The sequence below is a fragment of the Salmo salar genome, chromosome ssa15 (assembly GCF_905237065.1).
Source record: "Salmo salar chromosome ssa15, Ssal_v3.1, whole genome shotgun sequence".
In the NCBI taxonomy this organism is placed as follows: Eukaryota; Metazoa; Chordata; class Actinopteri; order Salmoniformes; family Salmonidae; genus Salmo; species Salmo salar.
Window position 1 is genome coordinate 96,511,834 of NC_059456.1, and position 23,064 is coordinate 96,534,897.

Below are 23,064 nucleotides of genomic sequence, written 5' to 3' on the forward strand. Positions count from 1 at the left end.
GGTGGAGGAACAACAGGGACCGATAGAGGGTGGAGGAACAGGAACAGATAGAGGGTGGAGGAACAACAGGAACAGATATAGGGTGGAGGAACAACAGGGACCGATAGAGGGTGGAGGAACAGGAACAGATAGAGGGTGGAGGAACAGGAACAGATAGAGGGTGGAGGAACAACAGGAACAGATAGAGGGTGGAGGAACAGGAACAGATAGAGGGTGGAGGAACAACAGGGGTGGAGGAGGAACAGGGACAGATAGAGGGTGGAGGAGGAACAACAGGGGTGGAGGAGGAACAGGGACAGATAGAGGGTGGATGAACAGATAGAGGGTGGAGGAGGAACAGGGACAGAGAGGGTGGAGGAAACAGGGAAGATAGAGGGTGGAGGAAACAGGGACAGATAGAGGGTGGAGGAACATGACAGGTACAGATAGAGGGTGGAGGAACAACAGGGACCGATACAGATAGAGGGTAGAGGAACAGGGACAGATAGAACAGATAGAGGGTAGAGGAACAGGGACAGATAGAGGGTGGAGGAACAGGGACAGATAGAGGGTGGAGGAACAGGGACAGATAGAGGGTGGAGGAACAGGGACAGATAGAGTGACAGAGAGGGTGGAGGAGGAACAGGAATAGGTACAGATAGAGGGTGGAGGAACAACAGGAACAGATAGAGGGTGGAGGAACAACAGGGACAGATAGAGGGTGGAGGAACAGGAACAGATAGAGGGTGGAGGAACAGGAACAGATAGAGGGTGGAGGAACAACAGGAACAGATAGAGGGTGGAGGAACAGGGACAGATAGAGGGTGGAGGAACAACAGGAACAGATAGAGGGTGGAGGAACAACAGGAACAGATAGAGGGTGGAGGAACAGGAACAGATAGAGGGTGGAGGAACAGGGACAGATAGAGGGTGGAGGAACAACAGGAACAGATAGAGGGTGGAGGAACAACAGGAACAGATAGAGGGTGGAGGAACAACAGGAACAGATAGAGGGTGGAGGAACAACAGGGACAGATAGAGGGAGGAGGAACAGGGACAGATAGAGGGTGGAGGAACAGGAACAGATAGAGGGTGGAGGAACAGGAACAGATAGAGGGTGGAGGAACAACAGGAACAGATAGAGGGAGGAGGAACAACAGGAACAGATAGAGGGTGGAGGAACAACAGGAACAGATAGAGGGTGGAGGAACAGGAACAGATAGAGGGTGGAGGAACAACAGGAACAGATAGAGGGTGGAGGAACAGGAACAGATAGAGGGTGGAGGAACAGGAACAGATAGAGGGTGGAGGAACAACAGGGACAGATAGAGGGTGGAGGAACAGGAACAGATAGAGGGAGGAGGAACAGGAACAGATAGAGGGTGGAGGAACAACAGGAACAGATAGAGGGTGGAGGAACAACAGGGACAGATAGAGGGTGGAGGAACAACAGGAACAGATAGAGGGTGGAGGAACAACAGGAACAGATAGAGGGTGGAGGAACAACAGGGACCGATAGAGGGTGGAGGAACAGGAACAGATAGAGGGTGGAGGAACAGGAACAGATAGAGGGTGGAGGAACAACAGGAACAGATAGAGGGTGCAGGAACAACAGGAACAGATAGAGGGTGGAGGAACAGGGACAGATAGAGGGTGGAGGAACAACAGGAACAGATAGAGGGTGGAGGAACAGGGACAGATAGAGGGTGGAGGAACAGGGACAGATAGAGGGTGGAGGAACAGGAACAGATAGAGGGTGGAGGAACAACAGGAACAGATAGAGGGTGGAGGAACAACAGGGACCGATAGAGGGTGGAGGAACAGGAACAGATAGAGGGTGGAGGAACAGGAACAGATAGAGGGAGGAGGAACAGGAACAGATAGAGGGTGGAGGAACAACAGGAACAGATAGAGGGTGGAGGAACAACAGGGACCGATAGAGGGTGGAGGAACAGGAACAGATAGAGGGTGGAGGAACAACAGGAACAGATAGAGGGAGGAGGAACAACAGGAACAGATAGAGGGTGGAGGAACAACAGGAACAGATAGAGGGTGGAGGAACAACAGGAACAGATAGAGGGTGGAGGAACAACAGGAACAGATAGAGGGTGGAGGAACAGGGACAGATAGAGGGAGGAGGAACAGGAACAGATAGAGGGTGGAGGAACAGGGACAGATAGAGGGTGGAGGAACAGGAACAGATAGAGGGTGGAGGAACAACAGGGACCGATAGAGGGTGGAGGAACAACAGGAACAGATAGAGGGTGGAGGAACAGGGACAGATAGAGGGAGGAGGAACAGGAACAGATAGAGGGTGGAGGAACAGGGACAGATAGAGGGTGGAGGAACAGGAACAGATAGAGGGTGGAGGAACAACAGGAACAGATAGAGGGTGGAGGAACAACAGGAACAGATAGAGGGTGGAGGAACAACAGGGACCGATAGAGGGTGGAGGAACAGGAACAGATAGAGGGTGGAGGAACAGGAACAGATAGAGGGTGGAGGAACAACAGGAACAGATAGAGGGTGGAGGAACAACAGGAACAGATAGAGGGTGGAGGAACAACAGGAACAGATAGAGGGTGGAGGAACAACAGGGGTGGAGGAGGAACAGGGACAGATAGAGGGTGGAGGAACAACAGGAACAAATAGAGGGTGGAGGAACAACAGGGACCGATAGAGGGTGGAGGAACAGGAACAGATAGAGGGTGGAGGAACAGGAACAGATAGAGGGTGGAGGAACAACGGTAAGGAACAGATAGAGGGTGGAGGAACAGGAACAGATAGAGGGTGGAGGAACAACAGGAACAGATAGAGGGTGGAGGAACAGGGACAGATAGAGGGTGGAGGAACAGGGACAGATAGAGGGTGGAGGAACAGGAACAGATAGAGGGTGGAGGAACAACAGGAACAGATAGAGGGTGGAGGAACAACAGGAACAGATAGAGGGTGGAGGAACAACAGGGACAGATAGAGGGTGGAGGAACAACAGGGGTGGAGGAGGAACAGGGACAGATAGAGGGTGGAGGAGGAACAACAGGGGTGGAGGAGGAACAGGGACAGATAGAGGGTGGATGAACAGATAGAGGGTGGAGGAGGAACAGGGACAGAGAGGGTGGAGGAGGAACAGGGGAAGATAGAGGGTGGAGGAGGAACAGGGACAGATAGAGGGTGGAGGAACATGACAGGTACAGATAGAGGGTGGAGGAACAACAGGGACCGATAATACAGATAGAGGGTAGAGGAACAGGGACAGATAGAGTACAGATAGAGGGTAGAGGAACAGGGACAGATAGAGGGTGGAGGAACAGGGACAGATAGAGGGTGGAGGAACAGGGACAGATAGAGGGTGGAGGAACAGGGACAGATAGAGTGACAGAGAGGGTGGAGGAGGAACAGGAATAGGTACAGATAGAGGGTGGAGGAACAACAGGAACAGATAGAGGGTGGAGGAACAACAGGGACAGATAGAGGGTGGAGGAACAGGAACAGATAGAGGGTGGAGGAACAGGAACAGATAGAGGGTGGAGGAACAACAGGAACAGATAGAGGGTGGAGGAACAACAGGAACAGATAGAGGGTGGAGGAACAGGAACAGATAGAGGGTGGAGGAACAGGGACCGATAGAGGGTGGAGGAACAGGAACAGATAGAGGGTGGAGGAACAACAGGAACAGATAGAGGGTGGAAGAACAACAGGGACAGATAGAGGGTGGAGGAACAGGAACAGATAGAGGGTGGAGGAACAGGAACAGATAGAGGGTGGAGGAACAGGAACAGATAGAGGGTGGAGGAACAACAGGAACAGATAGAGGGTGGAGGAACAACAGGGACAGATAGAGGGTGGAGGAACAACAGGAACAGATAGAGGGTGGAGGAACAACAGGAACAGATAGAGGGTGGAGGAACAGGGACAGATAGAGGGTGGAGGAACAACAGGAACAGATAGAGGGTGGAGGAACAGGGACAGATAGAGGGTGGAGGAACAACAGGAACAGATAGAGGGTGGAGGAACAACAGGGACAGATAGAGGGTGGAGGAACAACAGGAACAGATAGAGGGTGGAGGAACAACAGGAACAGATAGAGGGTGGAGGAACAGGGACAGATAGAGGGTGGAGGAACAGGAACAGATAGAGGGTGGAGGAACAGGAACAGATAGAGGGAGGAGGAACAGGAACAGATAGAGGGTGGAGGAACAACAGGAACAGATAGAGGGTGGAGGAACAACAGGAACAGATAGAGGGTGGAGGAACAACAGGAACAGATAGAGGGTGGAGGAACAACAGGAACAGATAGAGGGTGGAGGAACAACAGGGACCGATAGAGGGTGGAGGAACAACAGGAACAGATAGAGGGTGGAGGAACAGGGACAGATAGAGGGTGGAGGAACAGGAACAGATAGAGGGTGGAGGAACAACAGGAACAGATAGAGGGTGGAGGAACAGGGACAGATAGAGGGTGGAGGAACAGGAACAGATAGAGGGTGGAGGAACAACAGGAACAGATAGAGGGTGGAGGAACAACAGGGACCGATAGAGGGTGGAGGAACAGGAACAGATAGAGGGTGGAGGAACAGGAACAGATAGAGGGTGGAGGAACAACAGGAACAGATAGAGGGTGGAGGAACAGGAACAGATAGAGGGTGGAGGAACAACAGGAACAGATAGAGGGTGGAGGAACAACAGGAACAGATAGAGGGTGGAGGAACAACAGGGACAGATAGAGGGTGGAGGAACAACAGGGGTGGAGGAGGAACAGGGACAGATAGAGGGTGGAGGAGGAACAACAGGGGTGGAGGAGGAACAGGGACAGAGAGGGTGGAGGAGGAACAGGGGAAGATAGAGGGTGGAGGAGGAACAGGGACAGATAGAGGGTGGAGGAACATGATCAGGTACAGATAGAGGGTGGAGGAACAACAGGGACCGATAGAGTGACAGATAGAGGGTAGAGGAACAGGGACAGATAGAGTGACAGATAGAGGGTAGAGGAACAGGGACAGATAGAGGGTGGAGGAACAGGGACAGATAGAGGGTGGAGGAACAGGGACAGATAGAGGGTGGAGGAACAGGGACAGATAGAGTGACAGAGAGGGTGGAGGAGGAACAGGAATAGGTACAGATAGAGGGTGGAGGAACAGGAACAGATAGAGGGTGGAGGAACAGGGACAGATAGAGGGTGGAGGAACAACAGGAACAGATAGAGGGTGGAGGAACAACAGGAACAGATAGAGGGTGGAGGAACAACAGGAACAGATAGAGGGTGGAGGAACAACAGGGACAGATAGAGGGTGGAGGAACAACAGGAACAGATAGAGGGTGGAGGAACAACAGGGGTGGAGGAACAACAGGAACAGATAGAGGGTGGAGGAACAACAGGGACAGATAGAGGGTGGAGGAACAACAGGAACAGATAGAGGGTGGAGGAACAACAGGAACAGATAGAGGGAGGAGGAACAGGAACAGATAGAGGGAGGAGGAACAACAGGAACAGATAGAGGGTGGAGGAACAACAGGAACAGATAGAGGGTGGAGGAACAACAGGAACAGATAGAGGGTGGAGGAACAACAGGAACAGATAGAGGGTGGAGGAACAACAGGGACCGATAGAGGGTGGAGGAACAGGAACAGATAGAGGGTGGAGGAACAGGAACAGATAGAGGGTGGAGGAACAACAGGAACAGATAGAGGGTGGAGGAACAGGGACAGATAGAGGGTGGAGGAACAGGGACAGATAGAGGGTGGAGGAACAGGGACAGATAGAGGGTGGAGGAACAACAGGAACAGATAGAGGGTGGAGGAACAACAGGAACAGATAGAGGGTGGAGGAACAACAGGAACAGATAGAGGGTGGAGGAACAACAGGAACAGATAGAGGGTGGAGGAACAGGAACAGATAGAGGGTGGAGGAACAGGAACAGATAGAGGGTGGAGGAACAACAGGAACAGATAGAGGGTGGAGGAACAACAGGAACAGATAGAGGGTGGAGGAACAACAGGGACCGATAGAGGGTGGAGGAACAACAGGAACAGATAGAGGGTGGAGGAACAGGAACAGATAGAGGGTGGAGGAACAGGGACAGATAGAGGGTGGAGGAACAACAGGAACAGATAGAGGGTGGAGGAACAGGGACAGATAGAGGGTGGAGGAACAACAGGGACCGATAGAGGGTGGAGGAACAGGGACAGATAGAGGGTGGAGGAACAGGGACAGATAGAGGGTGGAGGAACAGGAACAGATAGAGGGTGGAGGAACAACAGGAACAGATAGAGGGTGGAGGAACAACAGGAACAGATAGAGGGTGGAGGAACAGGAACAGATAGAGGGTGGAGGAACAACAGGAACAGATAGAGGGTGGAGGAACAGGAACAGATAGAGGGTGGAGGAACAACAGGAACAGATAGAGGGTGGAGGAACAGGAACAGATAGAGGGTGGAGGAACAACAGGAACAGATAGAGGGTGGAGGAACAACAGGAACAGATAGAGGGTGGAGGAACAGGGACAGATAGAGGGTGGAGGAACAGGAACAGATAGAGGGTGGAGGAACAACAGGAACAGATAGAGGGTGGAGGAACAGGGACAGATAGAGGGTGGAGGAACAGGAACAGATAGAGGGTGGAGGAACAACAGGAACAGATAGAGGGTGGAGGAACAACAGGAACAGATAGAGGGTGGAGGAACAACAGGAACAGATAGAGGGTGGAGGAACAACAGGGGTGGAGGAGGAACAGGAACAGATAGAGGGTGGAGGAACAACAGGAACAGATAGAGGGTGGAGGAACAACAGGAACAGATAGAGGGTGGAGGAACAACAGGGACAGATAGAGGGTGGAGGAACAGGGACAGATAGAGGGTGGAGGAACAACAGGAACAGATAGAGGGTGGAGGAACAACAGGAACAGATAGAGGGTGGAGGAACAACAGGAACAGATAGAGGGTGGAGGAACAACAGGGGTGGAGGAGGAACAGGAACAGATAGAGGGTGGAGGAACAGGAACAGATAGAGGGTGGAGGAACAACAGGAACAGATAGAGGGTGGAGGAACAACAGGAACAGATAGAGGGTGGAGGAACAGGAACAGATAGAGGGTGGAGGAACAGGAACAGATAGAGGGTGGAGGAACAACAGGAACAGATAGAGGGAGGAGGAACAACAGGGACCGATAGAGGGTGGAGGAACAGGGACAGATAGAGGGTGGAGGAACAGGGACAGATAGAGGGTGGAGGAACAACAGGAACAGATAGAGGGTGGAGGAACAACAGGGACCGATAGAGGGTGGAGGAACAGGGACAGATAGAGGGTGGAGGAACAGGGACAGATAGAGGGTGGAGGAACAACAGGGACAGATAGAGGGTGGAGGAACAGGAACAGATAGAGGGTGGAGGAACAACAGGAACAGATAGAGGGTGGAGGAACAGGAACAGATAGAGGGTGGAGGAACAGGAACAGATAGAGGGTGGAGGAACAACAGGAACAGATAGAGGGTGGAGGAACAACAGGGACAGATAGAGGGTGGAGGAACAGGAACAGATAGAGGGTGGAGGAACAACAGGAACAGATAGAGGGTGGAGGAACAACAGGAACAGATAGAGGGTGGAGGAACAGGAACAGATAGAGGGTGGAGGAACAGGAACAGATAGAGGGTGGAGGAACAGGAACAGATAGAGGGAGGAGGAACAGGAACAGATAGAGGGTGGAGGAACAGGAACAGATAGAGGGTGGAGGAACAACAGGAACAGATAGAGGGTGGAGGAACAGGGACAGATAGAGGGTGGAGGAACAAGGACAGATAGAGGGTGGAGGAACAGGGATAGATAGAGGGTGGAGGAACAGGGACAGATAGAGGGTGGAGGAACAAGGACAGATAGAGGGTGGAGGAACAGGAACAGATAGAGGGTGGAGGAACAGGGACAGATAGAGGGTGGAGGAACAGGAACAGATAGAGGGTGGAGGAACAGGGACAGATAGAGGGTGGAGGAACAGGAACAGATAGAGGGTGGAGGAACAGGGACAGATAGAGGGTGGAGGAACAGGGACAGATAGAGGGTGGAGGAACAGGAACAGATAGAGGGTGGAGGAACAACAGGAACAGATAGAGGGTGGAGGAACAGGAACAGATAGAGGGTGGAGGAACAACAGGAACAGATAGAGGGTGGAGGAACAGGAACAGATAGAGGGAGGAGGAACAGGAACAGATAGAGGGTGGAGGAACAGGGACAGATAGAGGGTGGAGGAACAACAGGAACAGATAGAGGGTGGAGGAACAACAGGAACAGATAGAGGGTGGAGGAACAACAGGGACCGATAGAGGGTGGAGGAACAGGAACAGATAGAGGGTGGAGGAACAGGAACAGATAGAGGGTGGAGGAACAACAGGAACAGATAGAGGGTGGAGGAACAGGGACAGATAGAGGGTGGAGGAACAAGGACAGATAGAGGGTGGAGGAACAGGAACAGATAGAGGGTGGAGGAACAACAGGAACAGATAGAGGGAGGAGGAACAGGAACAGATAGAGGGTGGAGGAACAGGAACAGATAGAGGGTGGAGGAACAACAGGAACAGATAGAGGGTGGAGGAACAGGGACAGATAGAGGGTGGAGGAACAAGGACAGATAGAGGGTGGAGGAACAGGGACAGATAGAGGGTGGAGGAACAGGGACAGATAGAGGGTGGAGGAACAAGGACAGATAGAGGGTGGAGGAACAGGAACAGATAGAGGGTGGAGGAACAGGGACAGATAGAGGGTGGAGGAACAGGGACAGATAGAGGGTGGAGGAACAGGAACAGATAGAGGGTGGAGGAACAACAGGAACAGATAGAGGGTGGAGGAACAACAGGGACCGATAGAGGGTGGAGGAACAGGAACAGATAGAGGGTGGAGGAACAGGAACAGATAGAGGGTGGAGGAACAACAGGAACAGATAGAGGGTGGAGGAACAGGGACAGATAGAGGGTGGAGGAACAAGGACAGATAGAGGGTGGAGGAACAGGGACAGATAGAGGGTGGAGGAACAGGGACAGATAGAGGGTGGAGGAACAAGGACAGATAGAGGGTGGAGGAACAGGAACAGATAGAGGGTGGAGGAACAGGGACAGATAGAGGGTGGAGGAACAGGAACAGATAGAGGGTGGAGGAACAGGGACAGATAGAGGGTGGAGGAACAGGAACAGATAGAGGGTGGAGGAACAGGGACAGATAGAGGGTGGAGGAACAGGAACAGATAGAGGGTGGAGGAACAGGGACAGATAGAGGGTGGAGGAACAGGGACAGATAGAGGGTGGAGGAACAGGGACAGATAGAGGGTGGAGGAACAAGGACAGATAGAGGGTGGAGGAACAGGGACAGATAGAGGGTGGAGGAACAAGGACAGATAGAGGGTGGAGGAACAGGGACAGATAGAGGGTGGAGGAACAGGGACAGATAGAGGGTGGAGGAACAGGGACAGATAGAGGGTGGAGGAGGAACAGATAGAGGGTGGAGGAACAGGGACAGATAGAGGGTGGAGGAACAGGGACAGATAGAGGGTGGAGGAACAGGGACAGAGAGGGTGGAGGAGAGTTCGATGGACATGTGATGAAGGTAAGGTAGGATTTAGTAGTATTACTTACCTTCCATAGGTGTAAGAGATAGGAGGTGTTTTCTCTCCCTCTATGTGATGGAGGAGGGGAGTGAAGATCCTCCAGGCTTCTCGCAGCTCATCACTGGGAGAGGAAAAAGACCAGGAAACAGGAGCAATGTTATGATTTATAACACAGCGTTGGTGAATATTTGTTTCTGATTGGCTAGAAGGACGTTCTAGAATGGACATTAAAATGTGTGCTTTAGTATTGTTTTCTTTGGAAACGGTGGTATAAACGCCTCCGTTGTGTACATTTACCTTCGATAAATGAACTGGGCGTTTATCCCTTATATATTTTGTCACAAATCAGGTCTAATAGAAATGTTCCTTCCATACATGAGAGATGATCAGTGTAGAATACATAGGGTTTCTCAGCCCATAGATACGGGTCAGAGACAGTGTGGTGACTGAGACAGGGTCAGAGACAGTGTGGTGACTGAGACAGGGTCAGAGATAATGTGGTGAATGAGACAGGGTGTGAGATAGTGTGGTGACTGAGACAGTGTGGTGATTGAGACAGGGTCAGAGACAGTGTGGTGACTGAGACAGGGTCAGAGACAGTGTGGTGACTGAGACAGGGTCAGAGACAGTGTGGTGACTGAGACAGGGTCAGAGACAGTGTGGTGACTGAGACAGTGTGGTGACTGAGACAGGGTCAGAGATAGTGTGGTGACTGAGACAGGGTCAGAGACAGTGGCAGACATGTCAGTGAGCACATCGCCACCCCTCAGAGCCTCGTTCCTCTCTAGGGTTCTTCCTAGGTTCCTGCCTTTCTAGGGAGTTTTTTCCTAGCCAACATGCTTCTACATCTGCACTGCTTGGGGTTTTAGGCTGGGTTCCTGCAAAGGAACTTTGTGACAACTGCTGATATGAAAATTACATTTGAAATGTTCAATTAAGCGGGTGAGATAGTGGCAGTCAGAGACAGACCTGCGGACAAAGTGCATCGGATTCCCACAGAACACATCCAGAATAAGACGCTCATATGCATCAGGGAGCTTCACGTCCTGTAGAGAGAACACGAGACGAGTTGTCATCTATTCCACACACACACACGTTCAGAAGTTTGGGGTCACTTAGAAATGTCCTTGTTTTTGAAAGAAAAGCTACATTTTTTTGTCCATTAAAATAACATCAAATTGATCAGAAATACAGTGTAGACATTGTTAATGTTGTAAATGACTATTGTAGCTGGAAACTGCTGATTGTTTATGAACTATCTACATAGGCGTACATTATCAGCAACCATCACTCCTGTGTTCCAATGGCACGTTGTGTTTGCTAATCGAAGACCTTTCTTCTGAAACTCGTCAGTCTTTTCTTATTCTGAGAAATGAAGGCTATTCCATGCGAGAAATTGCCAAGAAACTGAAGATCTAGTACAACACTGTGTGTTACTCCCTTCACAGAACAGTGCAAACTGGCTCTAACCAGAATAGAAAGAGGAGTGGGAGGCCCCGGTGCACAACTGAGCAAGAGGACAAGTACATTAGAGTGTCTAGTTTGAGAAACAGACGCTTCACAAGTCCTCAACTGGCAGCTTCATTAAATAGTACCCGCAAAACACCAGTCTCAACGTCAACAGTGAAGAAGCGACTCCGGGATGCTGGCCTTCAAGACAGAGTTCCTCTGCCCAGTGTCTGTGTTCTTTTGCCCATCTTAATCTTTTATTTTTATTGGCCAGTCTGAGATATGGCTTTTTCTTTGCAACTCTGCCTAGAAGGCCAGCATCCCGGAGTCGCCTCTTCACTGTTGACGTTGAGACTGGTGTTTTGTGGGTGCTATTTAATGAAGCTGCCAGTTGAGGACTTGTGAGGCATCTGGTTCTCACAAGAAAGTCGAAGAGAAAGTCTGTTTCTCACAGGAAAGTTCTTTGTTTCTGGCCATTTTGAGCCTGTAATCGAACCCACAAATGCTGTTGCTCCAGATACTCAACTAGTCTAATGAAGGCCAGTTTAGTTGCTTCTTTAATCAGAACAACAGTTTTCAGCTGTGCTAACATAATTGCAAAATGGTTTTCTAATGATCAATTAGCCTTTTAAAATGATAAACTTGGATTAGCTAACACAACGTGCCATTGCAACACAGGAGTGATGGTTGCTGATAATGGGCCTCTGTACGCCTATGTAGATATTCCAGAAAAAAATCTGCCGTTTCCAGCTACAATAGTCATTTACAACATTAACAATGTCTACACTGTATTTCTGATTATTTTGATGTTATTTTAATGGACAAAAAAAAAGCGCTTTTCTTTCGAAAACAAGGGCATTTCTAAGTGACCCCAAACTTTGGAACGGTAGTGCAAACACACACACACACACACACACACACACACACACACACCTTGTATCTGCTCCTGTAGGTAAGGTCCAGTTCAGTCTCCTCAGGGCTGAAGTAAGCTCCAGGCTTCTTGGTCATCATCTTGAGGTAGATGGCCTCATCAGGCTGTACCCTCACCACCAGCTCATTCCTCTGGCACTGCTCATTAAAGATGTCCCCTGGAACATCCGTGAACTGGAGACGCACTTCCGCCTTACGCTCGTTGAGTGCCTTACCGCAACGCAGGACGAACGGAACACCTAGGGGATGAGGGATGGATGAGGGGAGAGCGGGATGGGTGGGTGGATGGGAGAGCGACAAAGAATAGAGAGAGGGTAGATGAGAAGGGAGGAGAGAGAGAGAGTGTGTATGAGAGTAATGATCGACGTTCCTGTGCAGGTGGAGTCAAACAAGAGTTGGGAAGTCTAGTACCAGAATAACTAGGTAAGAGAGGGAGAGTTCAGGATTGTGAGGAATGCAGAGTATCAGGCTGACAATATGAGCGGATGAGTCTGGAAGATATGTAGAAACATGTCTAGATAAGGGACATAGGAGGAAAAGAGTTTGCCAGAATCCAAGATGTCCGTCGGTCCTCACCATCCCATCTCTCATTCTGTACGTAGAGCACAGAGGTGGCGAAGGTAGGCGTCCGGGAGCCGTTGGGCACGGTGGGGTCGTCTAGGTAACCCAGTCTGGCATGGCTCTCCCCCTCAGGGTCCCCTATGTACTGACCCAGCACCACATCAGACCGAGGCACTGGGGCGATGCACTTCAACACCTTCACCTAGGGTTCACACACACACGTTTAGAAGACAGAGGGAACGGTCATATAGTTTTATGTCACCTGTGTAAAAAGTGTGCCCAGAGTTTGTCCTGGTCAGCATGTCCATGGGAAAACTCCTGACCCTAAGTGGAACACTGATCAAAGTGGAACACTGGTTGGTGATGCTACCTTCTCATCTCTGACGTCATCAGGGCTGGTGGAGGCAGGCTTCTCCATGGCAACCAGAGAGAGCATCTGGAGGAGGTGGTTCTGCATGACATCACTAAAGCAGGAAATATCACAAACCCATGGAACTGAACAACTCAATTATTTGTCACATGCTTTGCAAATAACAGGTGTAGACTTAGAATACAATTTTTACTTACGAGCCCTTCCCACAATGCAACAAGAAAGACAAATAATAGAAAAGGCTATATTCCACTACATTGCCATAGAATAAGAGAACCACATGAAAATCAGAAAAAACAGTTGATCAAAGTTTTCCAGTGATTTATACTTTGGCATGGCCTGACAGGCTGTTGCAAATGCCGCTCCTCCTCACCGGATAATGCCAAAGTCATCAAAGTATCCTCCGCGTCCCTGTGTACCGAATGGTTCTTTAAAGGTTAGAACCACACAGGCCACGCTGTTCCTGTTCCAGATAGGACCAAAGATACGGTTCCCAAACCTGATGAACAGACAGCGGACAGGATCAAAACACAATGGTAAACGGTTTCTGTGTTGGTAAGAACATAGCACGTCAAGGTTCTTTCAGTTCCCACAGGGATCACACACACATACCTAACCTGTATGAACACACTTCATGTAAAATCACTTTGGACAAAAGCATCTGCTTCATTGTGATGAATATTGTACAGTACTTCATGAACAAGGAGGATTTCAAATCTGTAAATGTACTGTCTCCTGGGATCAGGACTCAAGCTGTACCTGAGGACGATGAGGTTCTAACACCATCTCTGTACCTGAGGACGATGAGGTTCTAACACCATCTCTGTACCTCAGGACGATGAGGTTCTAACACCATCTCTGTACCTGAGGACGATGAGGTTCTAATACCATCTCTGTACCTGAGGACCATGAGGTTCTAACACCATCTCTGTACCTGAGGACCATGAGGTTCTAACACCATCTCTGTACCTGAGGACCATGAGGTTCTAACACCATCTCTGTACCTGAGGACCATGAGGTTCTAACACCATCTCTGTACCTGAGGACCATGAGGTTCTAACACCATCTCTGTACCTGAGGACCATGAGGTTCTAACACCATCTCTGTACCTGAGGACCATGAGGTTCTGCACCATCTCCTTGCCCAGGTAGTGGTCTATGCGGTAGATCTGGTCTTCTCTGAACAGGGAGGAGAAGTGGGACGACAGCTCCTGAGAACTCTGCAAGTCACGACCAAATGGCTTCTCCACTATCACCCTGCTCCAACCTCTAACACACAGAGACAGAGACCACTTTACAGTGTGGTACAGGGATGTGTGAGTGTGTTTGTGCATGTGTGTTTATGGGTTTTCTATCCTTGTGGGGACCAGAAATTCAGACTAGTGGGAACATTACGCCGTTCCCCACAAGGAAGAAGGCTATTTTAGATAGGGGTGCAACTTTCACTGGGGACTGGGGGGAATTCTGAAATTGTATTCCCCCCAGTTTTATTATTCAAATGTGATACAAAAAGAAGAAAAATTGTGCTTCAGGACAATGCGGACGCCACAGAGCGGTTGGGTAGGCTGTTGTGAGTGAACAGTCGGCTGGATTTAGGACCGCGCAGATGCCACAGATGGGGCTGACAGGCTGTGTGAAGGCAAAGGTTCTGGAAGGCTGGCTGGAACAGCACGAGAGAGTTGAGCATAGTTCAGTGTGTACATGTTGTGCTCTTTCACTGAGTTGTAAAAGAAAGCAGAACAGAAACGGGTTACTCTTTAGTAGACTGATGTAGTTGGCAAGGTAACTGCTGTTTAACTTAACGGGGGGGGTAGTATTTATTCGCAGTGCTGAGCTAGTATTGTAACTGACATGTTAACTTTAGCTAATGTTTTATCCCCTCTCGACTGAGGTGAATGAATAAGCTACGCTAGTGAGCAGCTACCACAGTCAGTTCAGCTCTAGTCTCTAGTTATCTGTCAGATAGTGATATGAGGTGGCTATTAGTACTGTCTGAAAGTAATTGTTTGTATGGACACCTTTTGTAGCCTTTGTTTTGTCCCATTTCAACAGAAGTAAATGAACTTGGGTAGCTTTTGCCAGTTGATGTACAGTTGGCAAGACAGCTGGCCAAAAGTTGGCCAACAATAGCTATTCTTTTTGCCTCAATCACACTAGACCTGAATCAAACGATGAAACCATCGGCCAAACAATTGAAGATTGTACTGAAAAAACATCACAATATCAATGTGAGTTTTTATTAGCCAGTATGGCAATGTAACGTTATTGATTTGTCAGTTTCCCTAGCTAATTCCCAACTTTTCACACTGACACAGTAATAAACAGCTCTAACATTACAGGCTTCACTGTCATGGTGCACAGTAGAGGTCTGCACAGGACCGATTTTTTCATCCCACTCCTGCCTGCACCTGCAGCTTTTCATACCCCACCTGCTGGCTTTCTGTCTGACTCCCACAAGAACTGGTCCCAAACCCAACCACAGTTCCGCAATGTTTTTTTTAGGCATATGTGACGCAGCTCACTTGCCAGCCATGGTCCCAGAAATGTTGAGCACTATAGGCAATATCAAATGTGCAAAAATAACTTTAGAAATAGGTTAAATTACCAGAGATTCTGACATGGCCCTTATATTAGACTATCTGTATTACTGGGCTATATCAGCCAATATGCTAGATGTAGATTGAAGAGAGCAGAGTTGGAGAGACTTGTACTTTTTCTTGCGCCATTTTTATAGCCTATGTTTGGGAGTGGAAGGATTTTCATTCAGTGAAATATGGGTGATCAATATTTAGGCCTTTGTAGGCAATGTAGTAAACTATAGCCTAATCATAGGCCTATTTAGGAAGTATATTTCCTTGGAAAGAACTGCTCTGTGGTTCTCCACCCATGCATAGGCTGTAGCCTAATCTACTCTTTAATTGAGACCACACATGCACCTAATCGCACAGGTATGGTTACTGAATTTGAAGCAGCAAGAATGATGACAGTGACACTTAACGTTTTGCATTTTCAGTCTTATTAAACACTTAAACATATTTAATAATGATCTCTTACCTAGCTTGATGACTGTGGGTATTTTTGCTTACTTTTTGTTCTAAATAGAGATGGCATATTGGATTTCGTAAATATTCTGGAAATTCGCATTCGATGGCTAAACCAGACCCCTCGCCAGGTTATGTCCCCCCCACTTCTAAAACCAAAGTGGCACCCCTGATTTTAGGCTTAGGGGTTAGGTTTAGAATTACAGTTAGGTGTTAGGAGTTAGGGTTATGGGATTGGGGTTTGGTTAAGGGTTAGGGAAAATAGTAAAATGATAGAAAAACAAATGTATGTGTGTTCATGCATGCATATGCTTGAGCGATCTGCCAAGTGTGTTTGAGACACTGACTTGCGGCACATGCAGTGGGCTCTGATGTTCTTGCTAACATGATGGTAGACGCTGGGGGGCAGTGCCAGGTAGAAGATACAGTTAGCATGGTCAGCCCCCCTGCTGGTGGTCAGGGAGCTCAGGTGGGCATTCAGCTCAGAGAAGGAGTCCTCCTCATCATACCTGCCACTCAGGTAAGAGTTCCTACTGAAGAACGCAGCGAGGCGCTCACTCTCACCATCACCAACCTGAGAAAACACATGTACACACATGAATGATTGCAACAGAATACCTATCCATAGTCTTTTCATTGTAATTAGTATGAACATGTACATCTAGGTCAACCACATTGCGCGGGACAGTCGTGCATTTTGCCCGTGTCACCCTTCCCACAAAGAAACAATCATGTCCTGCATTTTATCAACAAATTCAAGCACCACTAATTTAGGAAAAAAAGGTTGATTTCAGTCAGACATTCCAACCTGTCTCTTGCAGCAAAACAGCACCTCTCTGTCTCAGGTGTAGACCATGTATCTGATGCAGTCTGGACAGTGAAACAGCACCTCTCTGTCTCAGTAGGTGTAGACCATGTATCTGATGCAGTCTGGACAGTGAAACAGCACCTCTCTGTCTCAGTAGGTGTAGACCATGTATCTGATGCTGTCTGGACAGTGAAACAGCACCTCTCTGTCTCAGTAGGTGTAGACCATGTATCTGATGCAGTCTGGACAGTGAAACAGCACCTCTCTGTCTCAGTAGGTGTAGACCATGTCTCTGATGCTGTCTGGACAGTGAAACAGCACCTCTCTGTCTCAGTAGGTGTAGACCATGTCTCTGATGCTGTCTGGACAGTGAAACAGCACCTCTCTGTCTCAGTAGGTGTAGACCATGTCTCTGATGCTGTCTGGACAGTGAAACAGCACCTCTCTGTCTCAGTAGGTGTAGACCATGTCTCTGATGCTGTCTGGACAGTGAAACAGCACCTCTCTGTCTCAGTAGGTGTAGACCATGTCTCTGATGCTGTCTGGACAGTGAAACAGCACCTCTCTGTCTCAGTAGGTGTAGACCATGTATCTGATGCTGTCTGGACAGTGAAACAGCGCCCCCTCTGTCTCAGTAGGTGTAGACCATGTATCTGATGCAGTCTGGACAGTGAAACAGCGCCCCCTCTGTCTCAGTAGGTGTAGACCATGTATCTGATGCTGTCTGGACAGTGAAACAGCACCTCTCTGTCTCAGTAGGTGTAGACCATGTCTCTGATGCTGTCTGGACAGTGAAACAGCACCTCTCTGTCTCAGTAGGTGTAGACCATGTATCTGATGCTGTCTGGACAGTGAAACAGCACCTCTCTGTCTCAGTAGGTGTAGACCATGTATCTGATGCAGTCTGGACAGTGAAACAGCACCTCTCTGTCTCAGTAGGTGTAGACCATGTATCTGATGCAGTCTGGACAGTGAAACAGCACCCCCTCTGTCTCAGTAGGTGTAGACCATGTATCTGATGCAGTCTGGACAGTGAAACAGCACCTCTCTGTCTCAGTAGGTGTAGACCATGTATCTGATGCAGTCTGGACAGTGAAACAGCACCTCTCTGTCTCAGGTGTAGACCATGTATCTGATGCAGTCTGGACAGTGAAACAGCACCTCTCTGTCTCAGTAGGCGTAGACCATGTATCTGATGCAGTCTGGACAGTGAAACACCACCTCTCTGTCTCAGTATGTGTAGACCATGTATCTGATGCAGTCTGGACAGTGAAACAGCACCTCTCTGTATCAGTATGTGTAGACCATGAATCTGATGCAGTCTGGACAGTGAAACAGCGCCCCTCTGTCTCAGTAGGTGTAGACCATGTCTCTGATGCTGTCTGGACCAAAATACTATGTAATGTCATACTATTTCTGTCCAGACAGCATCAGAAACATGGGTTACATACAGAGGGGCGCTGTTTCGCTCTCTCGGACGCTTACTCCAGTGATATAGTTTCAGCAGAGAGAAAGAGGCGAAGCGAGAGGGCTCACTCTCGCCAAAATCTGCCCAGAATAAGCCCAATACGATTCTATGGGAATAAAATGCAGACCTAAGCTTGTTGCCTTTCTTCCTGCCTTTGGGACAAAGACTCCCATTGTTAGGGTGGAGTCATGAGCGTCTCGTCATTATATACAGATCTCTGGTTTCCTCACAAATTAGGAAGGAAAGTTGTGGGGTGCACAGTTCACTGTTAGGATGCTCTATTGCCCTTAAGTAAATTGATGTTTTGCCAGAATTATATAATTACTCCTGTCTAAATCAAATAATTCAAAATACTTCCCCAGGGAGCATTACATAGCCACAGAGGACCATTAGCTTATTTTTATTTTTTAAATAGCTATGGATTGTTTTCAATCAGAAGTGTGTAGGCCTAAGCCTATTTGGGTAGTGCACCTGGTAATAGGTCTAGCTGTTGGAGTTGCACCCATCAGTGAAAAGCATCTAAATGTGTTAAGATGGTGTCTTGAGTATTATTTTTTTTATTTAACTAGGCAAGTCAGTTAAGAACAAACTCTTATTTACAATGATGACCTACCCGTCATTGTGTGTGGAAAAGATATGGTGCATCTCTTTCCAGAATGCATGTATACACTACATGACCAAAAGTATGTGGACACCTGCTCGTCGAACATGTCATTCCAAAATCATGGGCATTAATATGGAGCTGGTTCCCCCTTTGCTGCTACAACAGCCTACACTCTTCTGGGAAGGATTTCCACTAGATGTTGGAACATTGCTGCAGTGACTTGCTTCCATTCAGCGAGGTTGGGCACTGATATTGGGCGATTAGGCCTGGCTCGCAGTCGGTGTTCCAATTCATCCCAAAGGTTTTCGATGGGGTTGAGGTCAAGGCTCTGTGTAGGCCAGTCAAGTCCACCAATCTCAACAAACCATTTCTGTATGGACCTCGCTTTGTACACAGGGTGCATTGTCATGCTGAAACAGGAAAATACCTTCCCCAAACTGTTGCCACAAAGTTGGAAGCACAGTATTGTCTAGAATGTCACTGTATGCTGTAGCATTAAGATTTCCCTTCACTGGAGCTAAGGGGCCTAGCCCGAACCATGAAATACAGCCCCAGGGCATTATTCCTCCTACACCAAACTTTACAGTTGACACAATGCATTCGGGCAAGTAGCGTTCTCCTGGAATCCGCCAAACCCAGATTAGTCTGTCATACTGCCAGATGATGAAGCGTGATTCATCACTCCAGAGAACACGTTTCCACTGCTCCAGAGTCCAATGGCAGCAAGCTTTACACACTCCAGCCGACGCTTGACATTGCGCATGATGATCTTAGGCTTGTGTGCGGCTGCTTGGAAACCCATTTCATGAAGCTCCCACAAACAGTTATCGTGCTGATGTTGCTTCCAGAGGCAGTTTGGAACTCGGTAGTGAGTGTTGCAACCAAGGAAAATTATTTTTACGCTCTACAACACTTGGCAGTCCATGTTTGTCATCTTGTGTGGCCTACCACTTCGCAGCTGAGCCGCTGTTGCTCCTAGATGTTTCCACTTCACAATAACAGCACATACAGTTGCTCGAGGTAGCTCTAGCAAGTCTGAAATTTGATGAACTGACTTGTTGGAAAGGTGCCCTGTTGAAAGTCACTGAACTCTTCAGTAGGGCCATTCTACTGCCAATGTTTGTCAACGGAGATTGCATGGCTGTGTGCTCGATTTTAAATGTGGTCACCCTATGTACATCCCCCAATAACCTCACTGACAAACCATGGTCACATTAGAGGGAATGCAGTCAAGGCAGTTTCACATCGACTTTCAATGGTGAAGCTACCAAAAGCTAAACGACTTTGATCAAAAAAAGTTAGCAGAACCGAGTTGCCTGCACTCAGCCTACACTAAGACTCCTTACCTTCATATGTGGCAGACATGCTGTCCTGATGTCCTCCATGGTCAGCTTGGAGCGAGCAAAGCCCACAAAGTGGGTCTCTTCTGGGAGAAGCTCATCTCTGAACAGCCACCTTTAAGAGGACTGAACAATGAGATGCAGTATAAAAAAGGGACAGAGACAAAGACAGGACACTCAGTCAGCTCCCTGGAGACATGATGACCTAGAACACTGGTCAAGGAGCAGACCCCCCCCAAACTCCTAGCATAATTAGTAGAAACTTGAGATGACAAACCTGAACCATGAACAGCGTTTACGGACAGTCATTCTGATGATTCAGGGACTGTGGAGATAGACAGGCACATAATCCGGCAACATAAAACAGGAAACTCACTCACCATAGAGTAGGATAGATCTTCTTATTGGCAAGATCTCCCTGAATGGATAGATTAAAAAGTTAAATAAAGTATTTGAGAGACTAAAATGTGCCTAGAACCTTATGGCTGATTACTCTTGTTTTTATTCATTTCCTGTTTCTATGAACACATAGTACAGTACAGGGCAGTTCAACGTCCAACCTACACAGTACCAATCTACTGTCCCCAAGTCCAGAACAGACTATGCGAGGCGCACAGTATTACATAGAGCCATGACTACATGGAACTCTATTCCACATCAAGTAACTGATGCAAGCAGTAGAATCAGATTTAAAAAACAGATAAAAAAAACAAAAAAACACACCTTATGGATCAGCAGGGACTGTTAAGCAACACAAACATAGGCACAGACACATGCATACACACACACACACACACACACACACACGATAACATATGCACTATGCACACACACACATGGATTTTGTGTTGTAGATATGTGGTAGTGGAGTAGGGGCCTGAGGGCACACAGTGTGTTGTGAAATCTGATATGAATGTTTTAGAATGTTTTTAAAAAGTGTATAACTGCCATAATTTTGCCGGACCCCAGGAAGAGTAGCTGCTGCCTTGGCAGGAAGTAATGGGGATCCATAATAAACCCCAGGAAGAGTAGCTGCTGCCTTGGCAGGAAGTAATGGGGATCCATAATAAACCCCAGGAAGAGTAGCTGCTGCCTTGGCAGGAAGTAATGGGGATCCATAATAAACCCCAGGAAGAGTAGCTGCTGCCTTGGCAGCAAAACGTTTAACTGAGTCAACGTGGGGCATGGTGTGAGTAGCATACATATTTAAACACAATATTGAATCACAGGAAGACAAACACTGCAGCACAGCCATTCTGAAAAGTCACTTTTTAAAACACTCAAATGTTGCGAAGGGGGATAGTGATTTGTGATAAACAGATAGCTAACTCACGGAAGTGGACAAACATTTTAAGTCCTAAACTCATCTCTCTTTCAGCGCTAGATAAAGAAAAGCCAGATGCAGCACATTTCAGTCAGCGTGTGACCCCTCTCCTCTCTTCCCCACAATCTCTCTCTCACACACACACCACGCACCTCTCGTCAGTCAGTCAGTCACACACACACACCACGCATCTCTCGTCAGTCAGTCAGTCAGTCAGTCAGTCAGTTAGTCAGTCAGTCAGTCACACACACACACACCACACACCTCTCGTCAGTCAGTCAGTCAGTCAGTCACACACACACCACGCACCTCTCGTCAGTCAGTCAGTCAGTCACACACACACCACGCACCTCTCGTCAGTCAGTCAGTCAGTCACACTACACTTACTTAGTTGACCCCATGTTTGGACTTCAAACCAGATGGAACTCTAGATATAGAGAGTCGTATCCTAGCTGGGTAATTAGAACAAGCAAGACTCCACGTTTCCATAACAACTCACACATCAGCCTAATCAGTAGCGTAACTACTGAGTCGTAAGGTCATGTGGTTGATCTTAAAGCACATCTCAAAAGGAACCCACTCTTATCCCACAGTGGAAGCTGTGCAACAAGTCAGTAACTTCCTTTTAAATACTGTGGAACTATGGCTATTGGCTGTGTTCCAACATTCACACTAGAACACTTCCAGCACTGAAGCAGTTTACTGGTAGCATACAGTCTGACACGTGCTATTCTAGTATGAACATTGGACAGTACACTATGTAACATGTCTCTGCCCTTGTAGAACAGAACATACCACAGGGAAAAGGTTCACTGTTTCCATAAAATAAACACATGCATAGAGGGACAACTACTACTTAGCCTGAGTGCCAGTCTGTTTGTGCTATCATACCAACTCCTTGTCACTCAATGTCATGCCAAACATGAAAGGAAGAGCACAAACAGGGTAACTACTAGAGTACTCACTGAGGCTCCCAGTATGATGAAGATGTGTAAGTCAGATGAATGGGACAGCTCTCTTCTCAGCTGACCCAATACCTCAGAGTGGGTGAGACACCCAGGAACACCACTCATCTTCTCCATCTGGTGTGTTGTCTCTGTACTGTATGTCAAGCCTGGTTCCCTCTCTGCTGCTGAAAGACAGCAAGAGACATACAACAATAGCAACAGGAAGATGTTGGAGTCAGTCTTTGTGTGTGATCTTACTCTCTGTGTCGTGTTGTCTCATTCACTCTCAAAGGGTCCAGGTCCAGCTCTCTCCTGGCTCAGTCAGTAACAGAACAGTGGAGTGTGTGTGTGTGTGTGTGAGAGGTAGGTTCAAATTGTAACTGTCATCGTTGTATAGCAGAAACATTCACCAAGGCATTGCTGCCACCTATTGTTGCAAAGGAAGAATGTCTCAATGTGATATGGATAGGGGTATGGTGATTAGGCATCAGGATATATGATAAACAGAGTATGATGATTATATACGAGTGTGAACAAATAAAGTGAGTGTGAGTGTGTAGAGAGCCCTGTGAGTGTGTAGAGAACCCTGTGAGTGTGTAGAGAGCCCTGTGAGTGTGTAGAGAGCCCTGTGAGTGTGTAGAGCGCCCTGTGAGTGTGTAGAGC

At 48.3% G+C, this 23,064-nt stretch overlaps 1 protein-coding gene across 4 annotated transcripts in view; it reads right to left on the reverse strand.

The window, feature by feature from the left end:
* LOC106572705 (glucose-6-phosphate 1-dehydrogenase) overlaps window positions 1-22,821 on the reverse strand; it is a 29,561-nt gene extending 6,740 nt beyond the window's left edge. The window contains exons 1-12 of one of the 4 annotated variants that reach the window (XM_014147109.2): window positions 22,660-22,819; window positions 22,420-22,583; window positions 20,511-20,548; window positions 20,137-20,245; window positions 16,258-16,484; window positions 13,980-14,138; window positions 13,244-13,369; window positions 12,871-12,964; window positions 12,516-12,702; window positions 11,943-12,178; window positions 10,530-10,606; window positions 9,589-9,681 (exon numbers count right to left, since the gene is read on the reverse strand). In XM_014147109.2, the coding sequence (XP_014002584.1) occupies window positions 9,589-9,681; window positions 10,530-10,606; window positions 11,943-12,178; window positions 12,516-12,702; window positions 12,871-12,964; window positions 13,244-13,369; window positions 13,980-14,138; window positions 16,258-16,484; window positions 20,137-20,245; window positions 20,511-20,548; window positions 22,420-22,583; window positions 22,660-22,681 (1,532 nt within the window). In that variant the 5' untranslated portion in view covers window positions 22,682-22,819. Of the gene's footprint in view, window positions 1-9,588; window positions 9,682-10,529; window positions 10,607-11,942; window positions 12,179-12,515; window positions 12,703-12,870; window positions 12,965-13,243; window positions 13,370-13,979; window positions 14,139-16,257; window positions 16,485-20,136; window positions 20,257-20,407; window positions 20,549-22,419 lie in introns of all 4 variants that reach the window. The other 3 variants (XM_014147108.2, XM_014147110.2, XM_045696363.1) reach the window with 3 other exon arrangements.
* Between the last annotated feature and the right edge of the window lie 243 nt (window positions 22,822-23,064).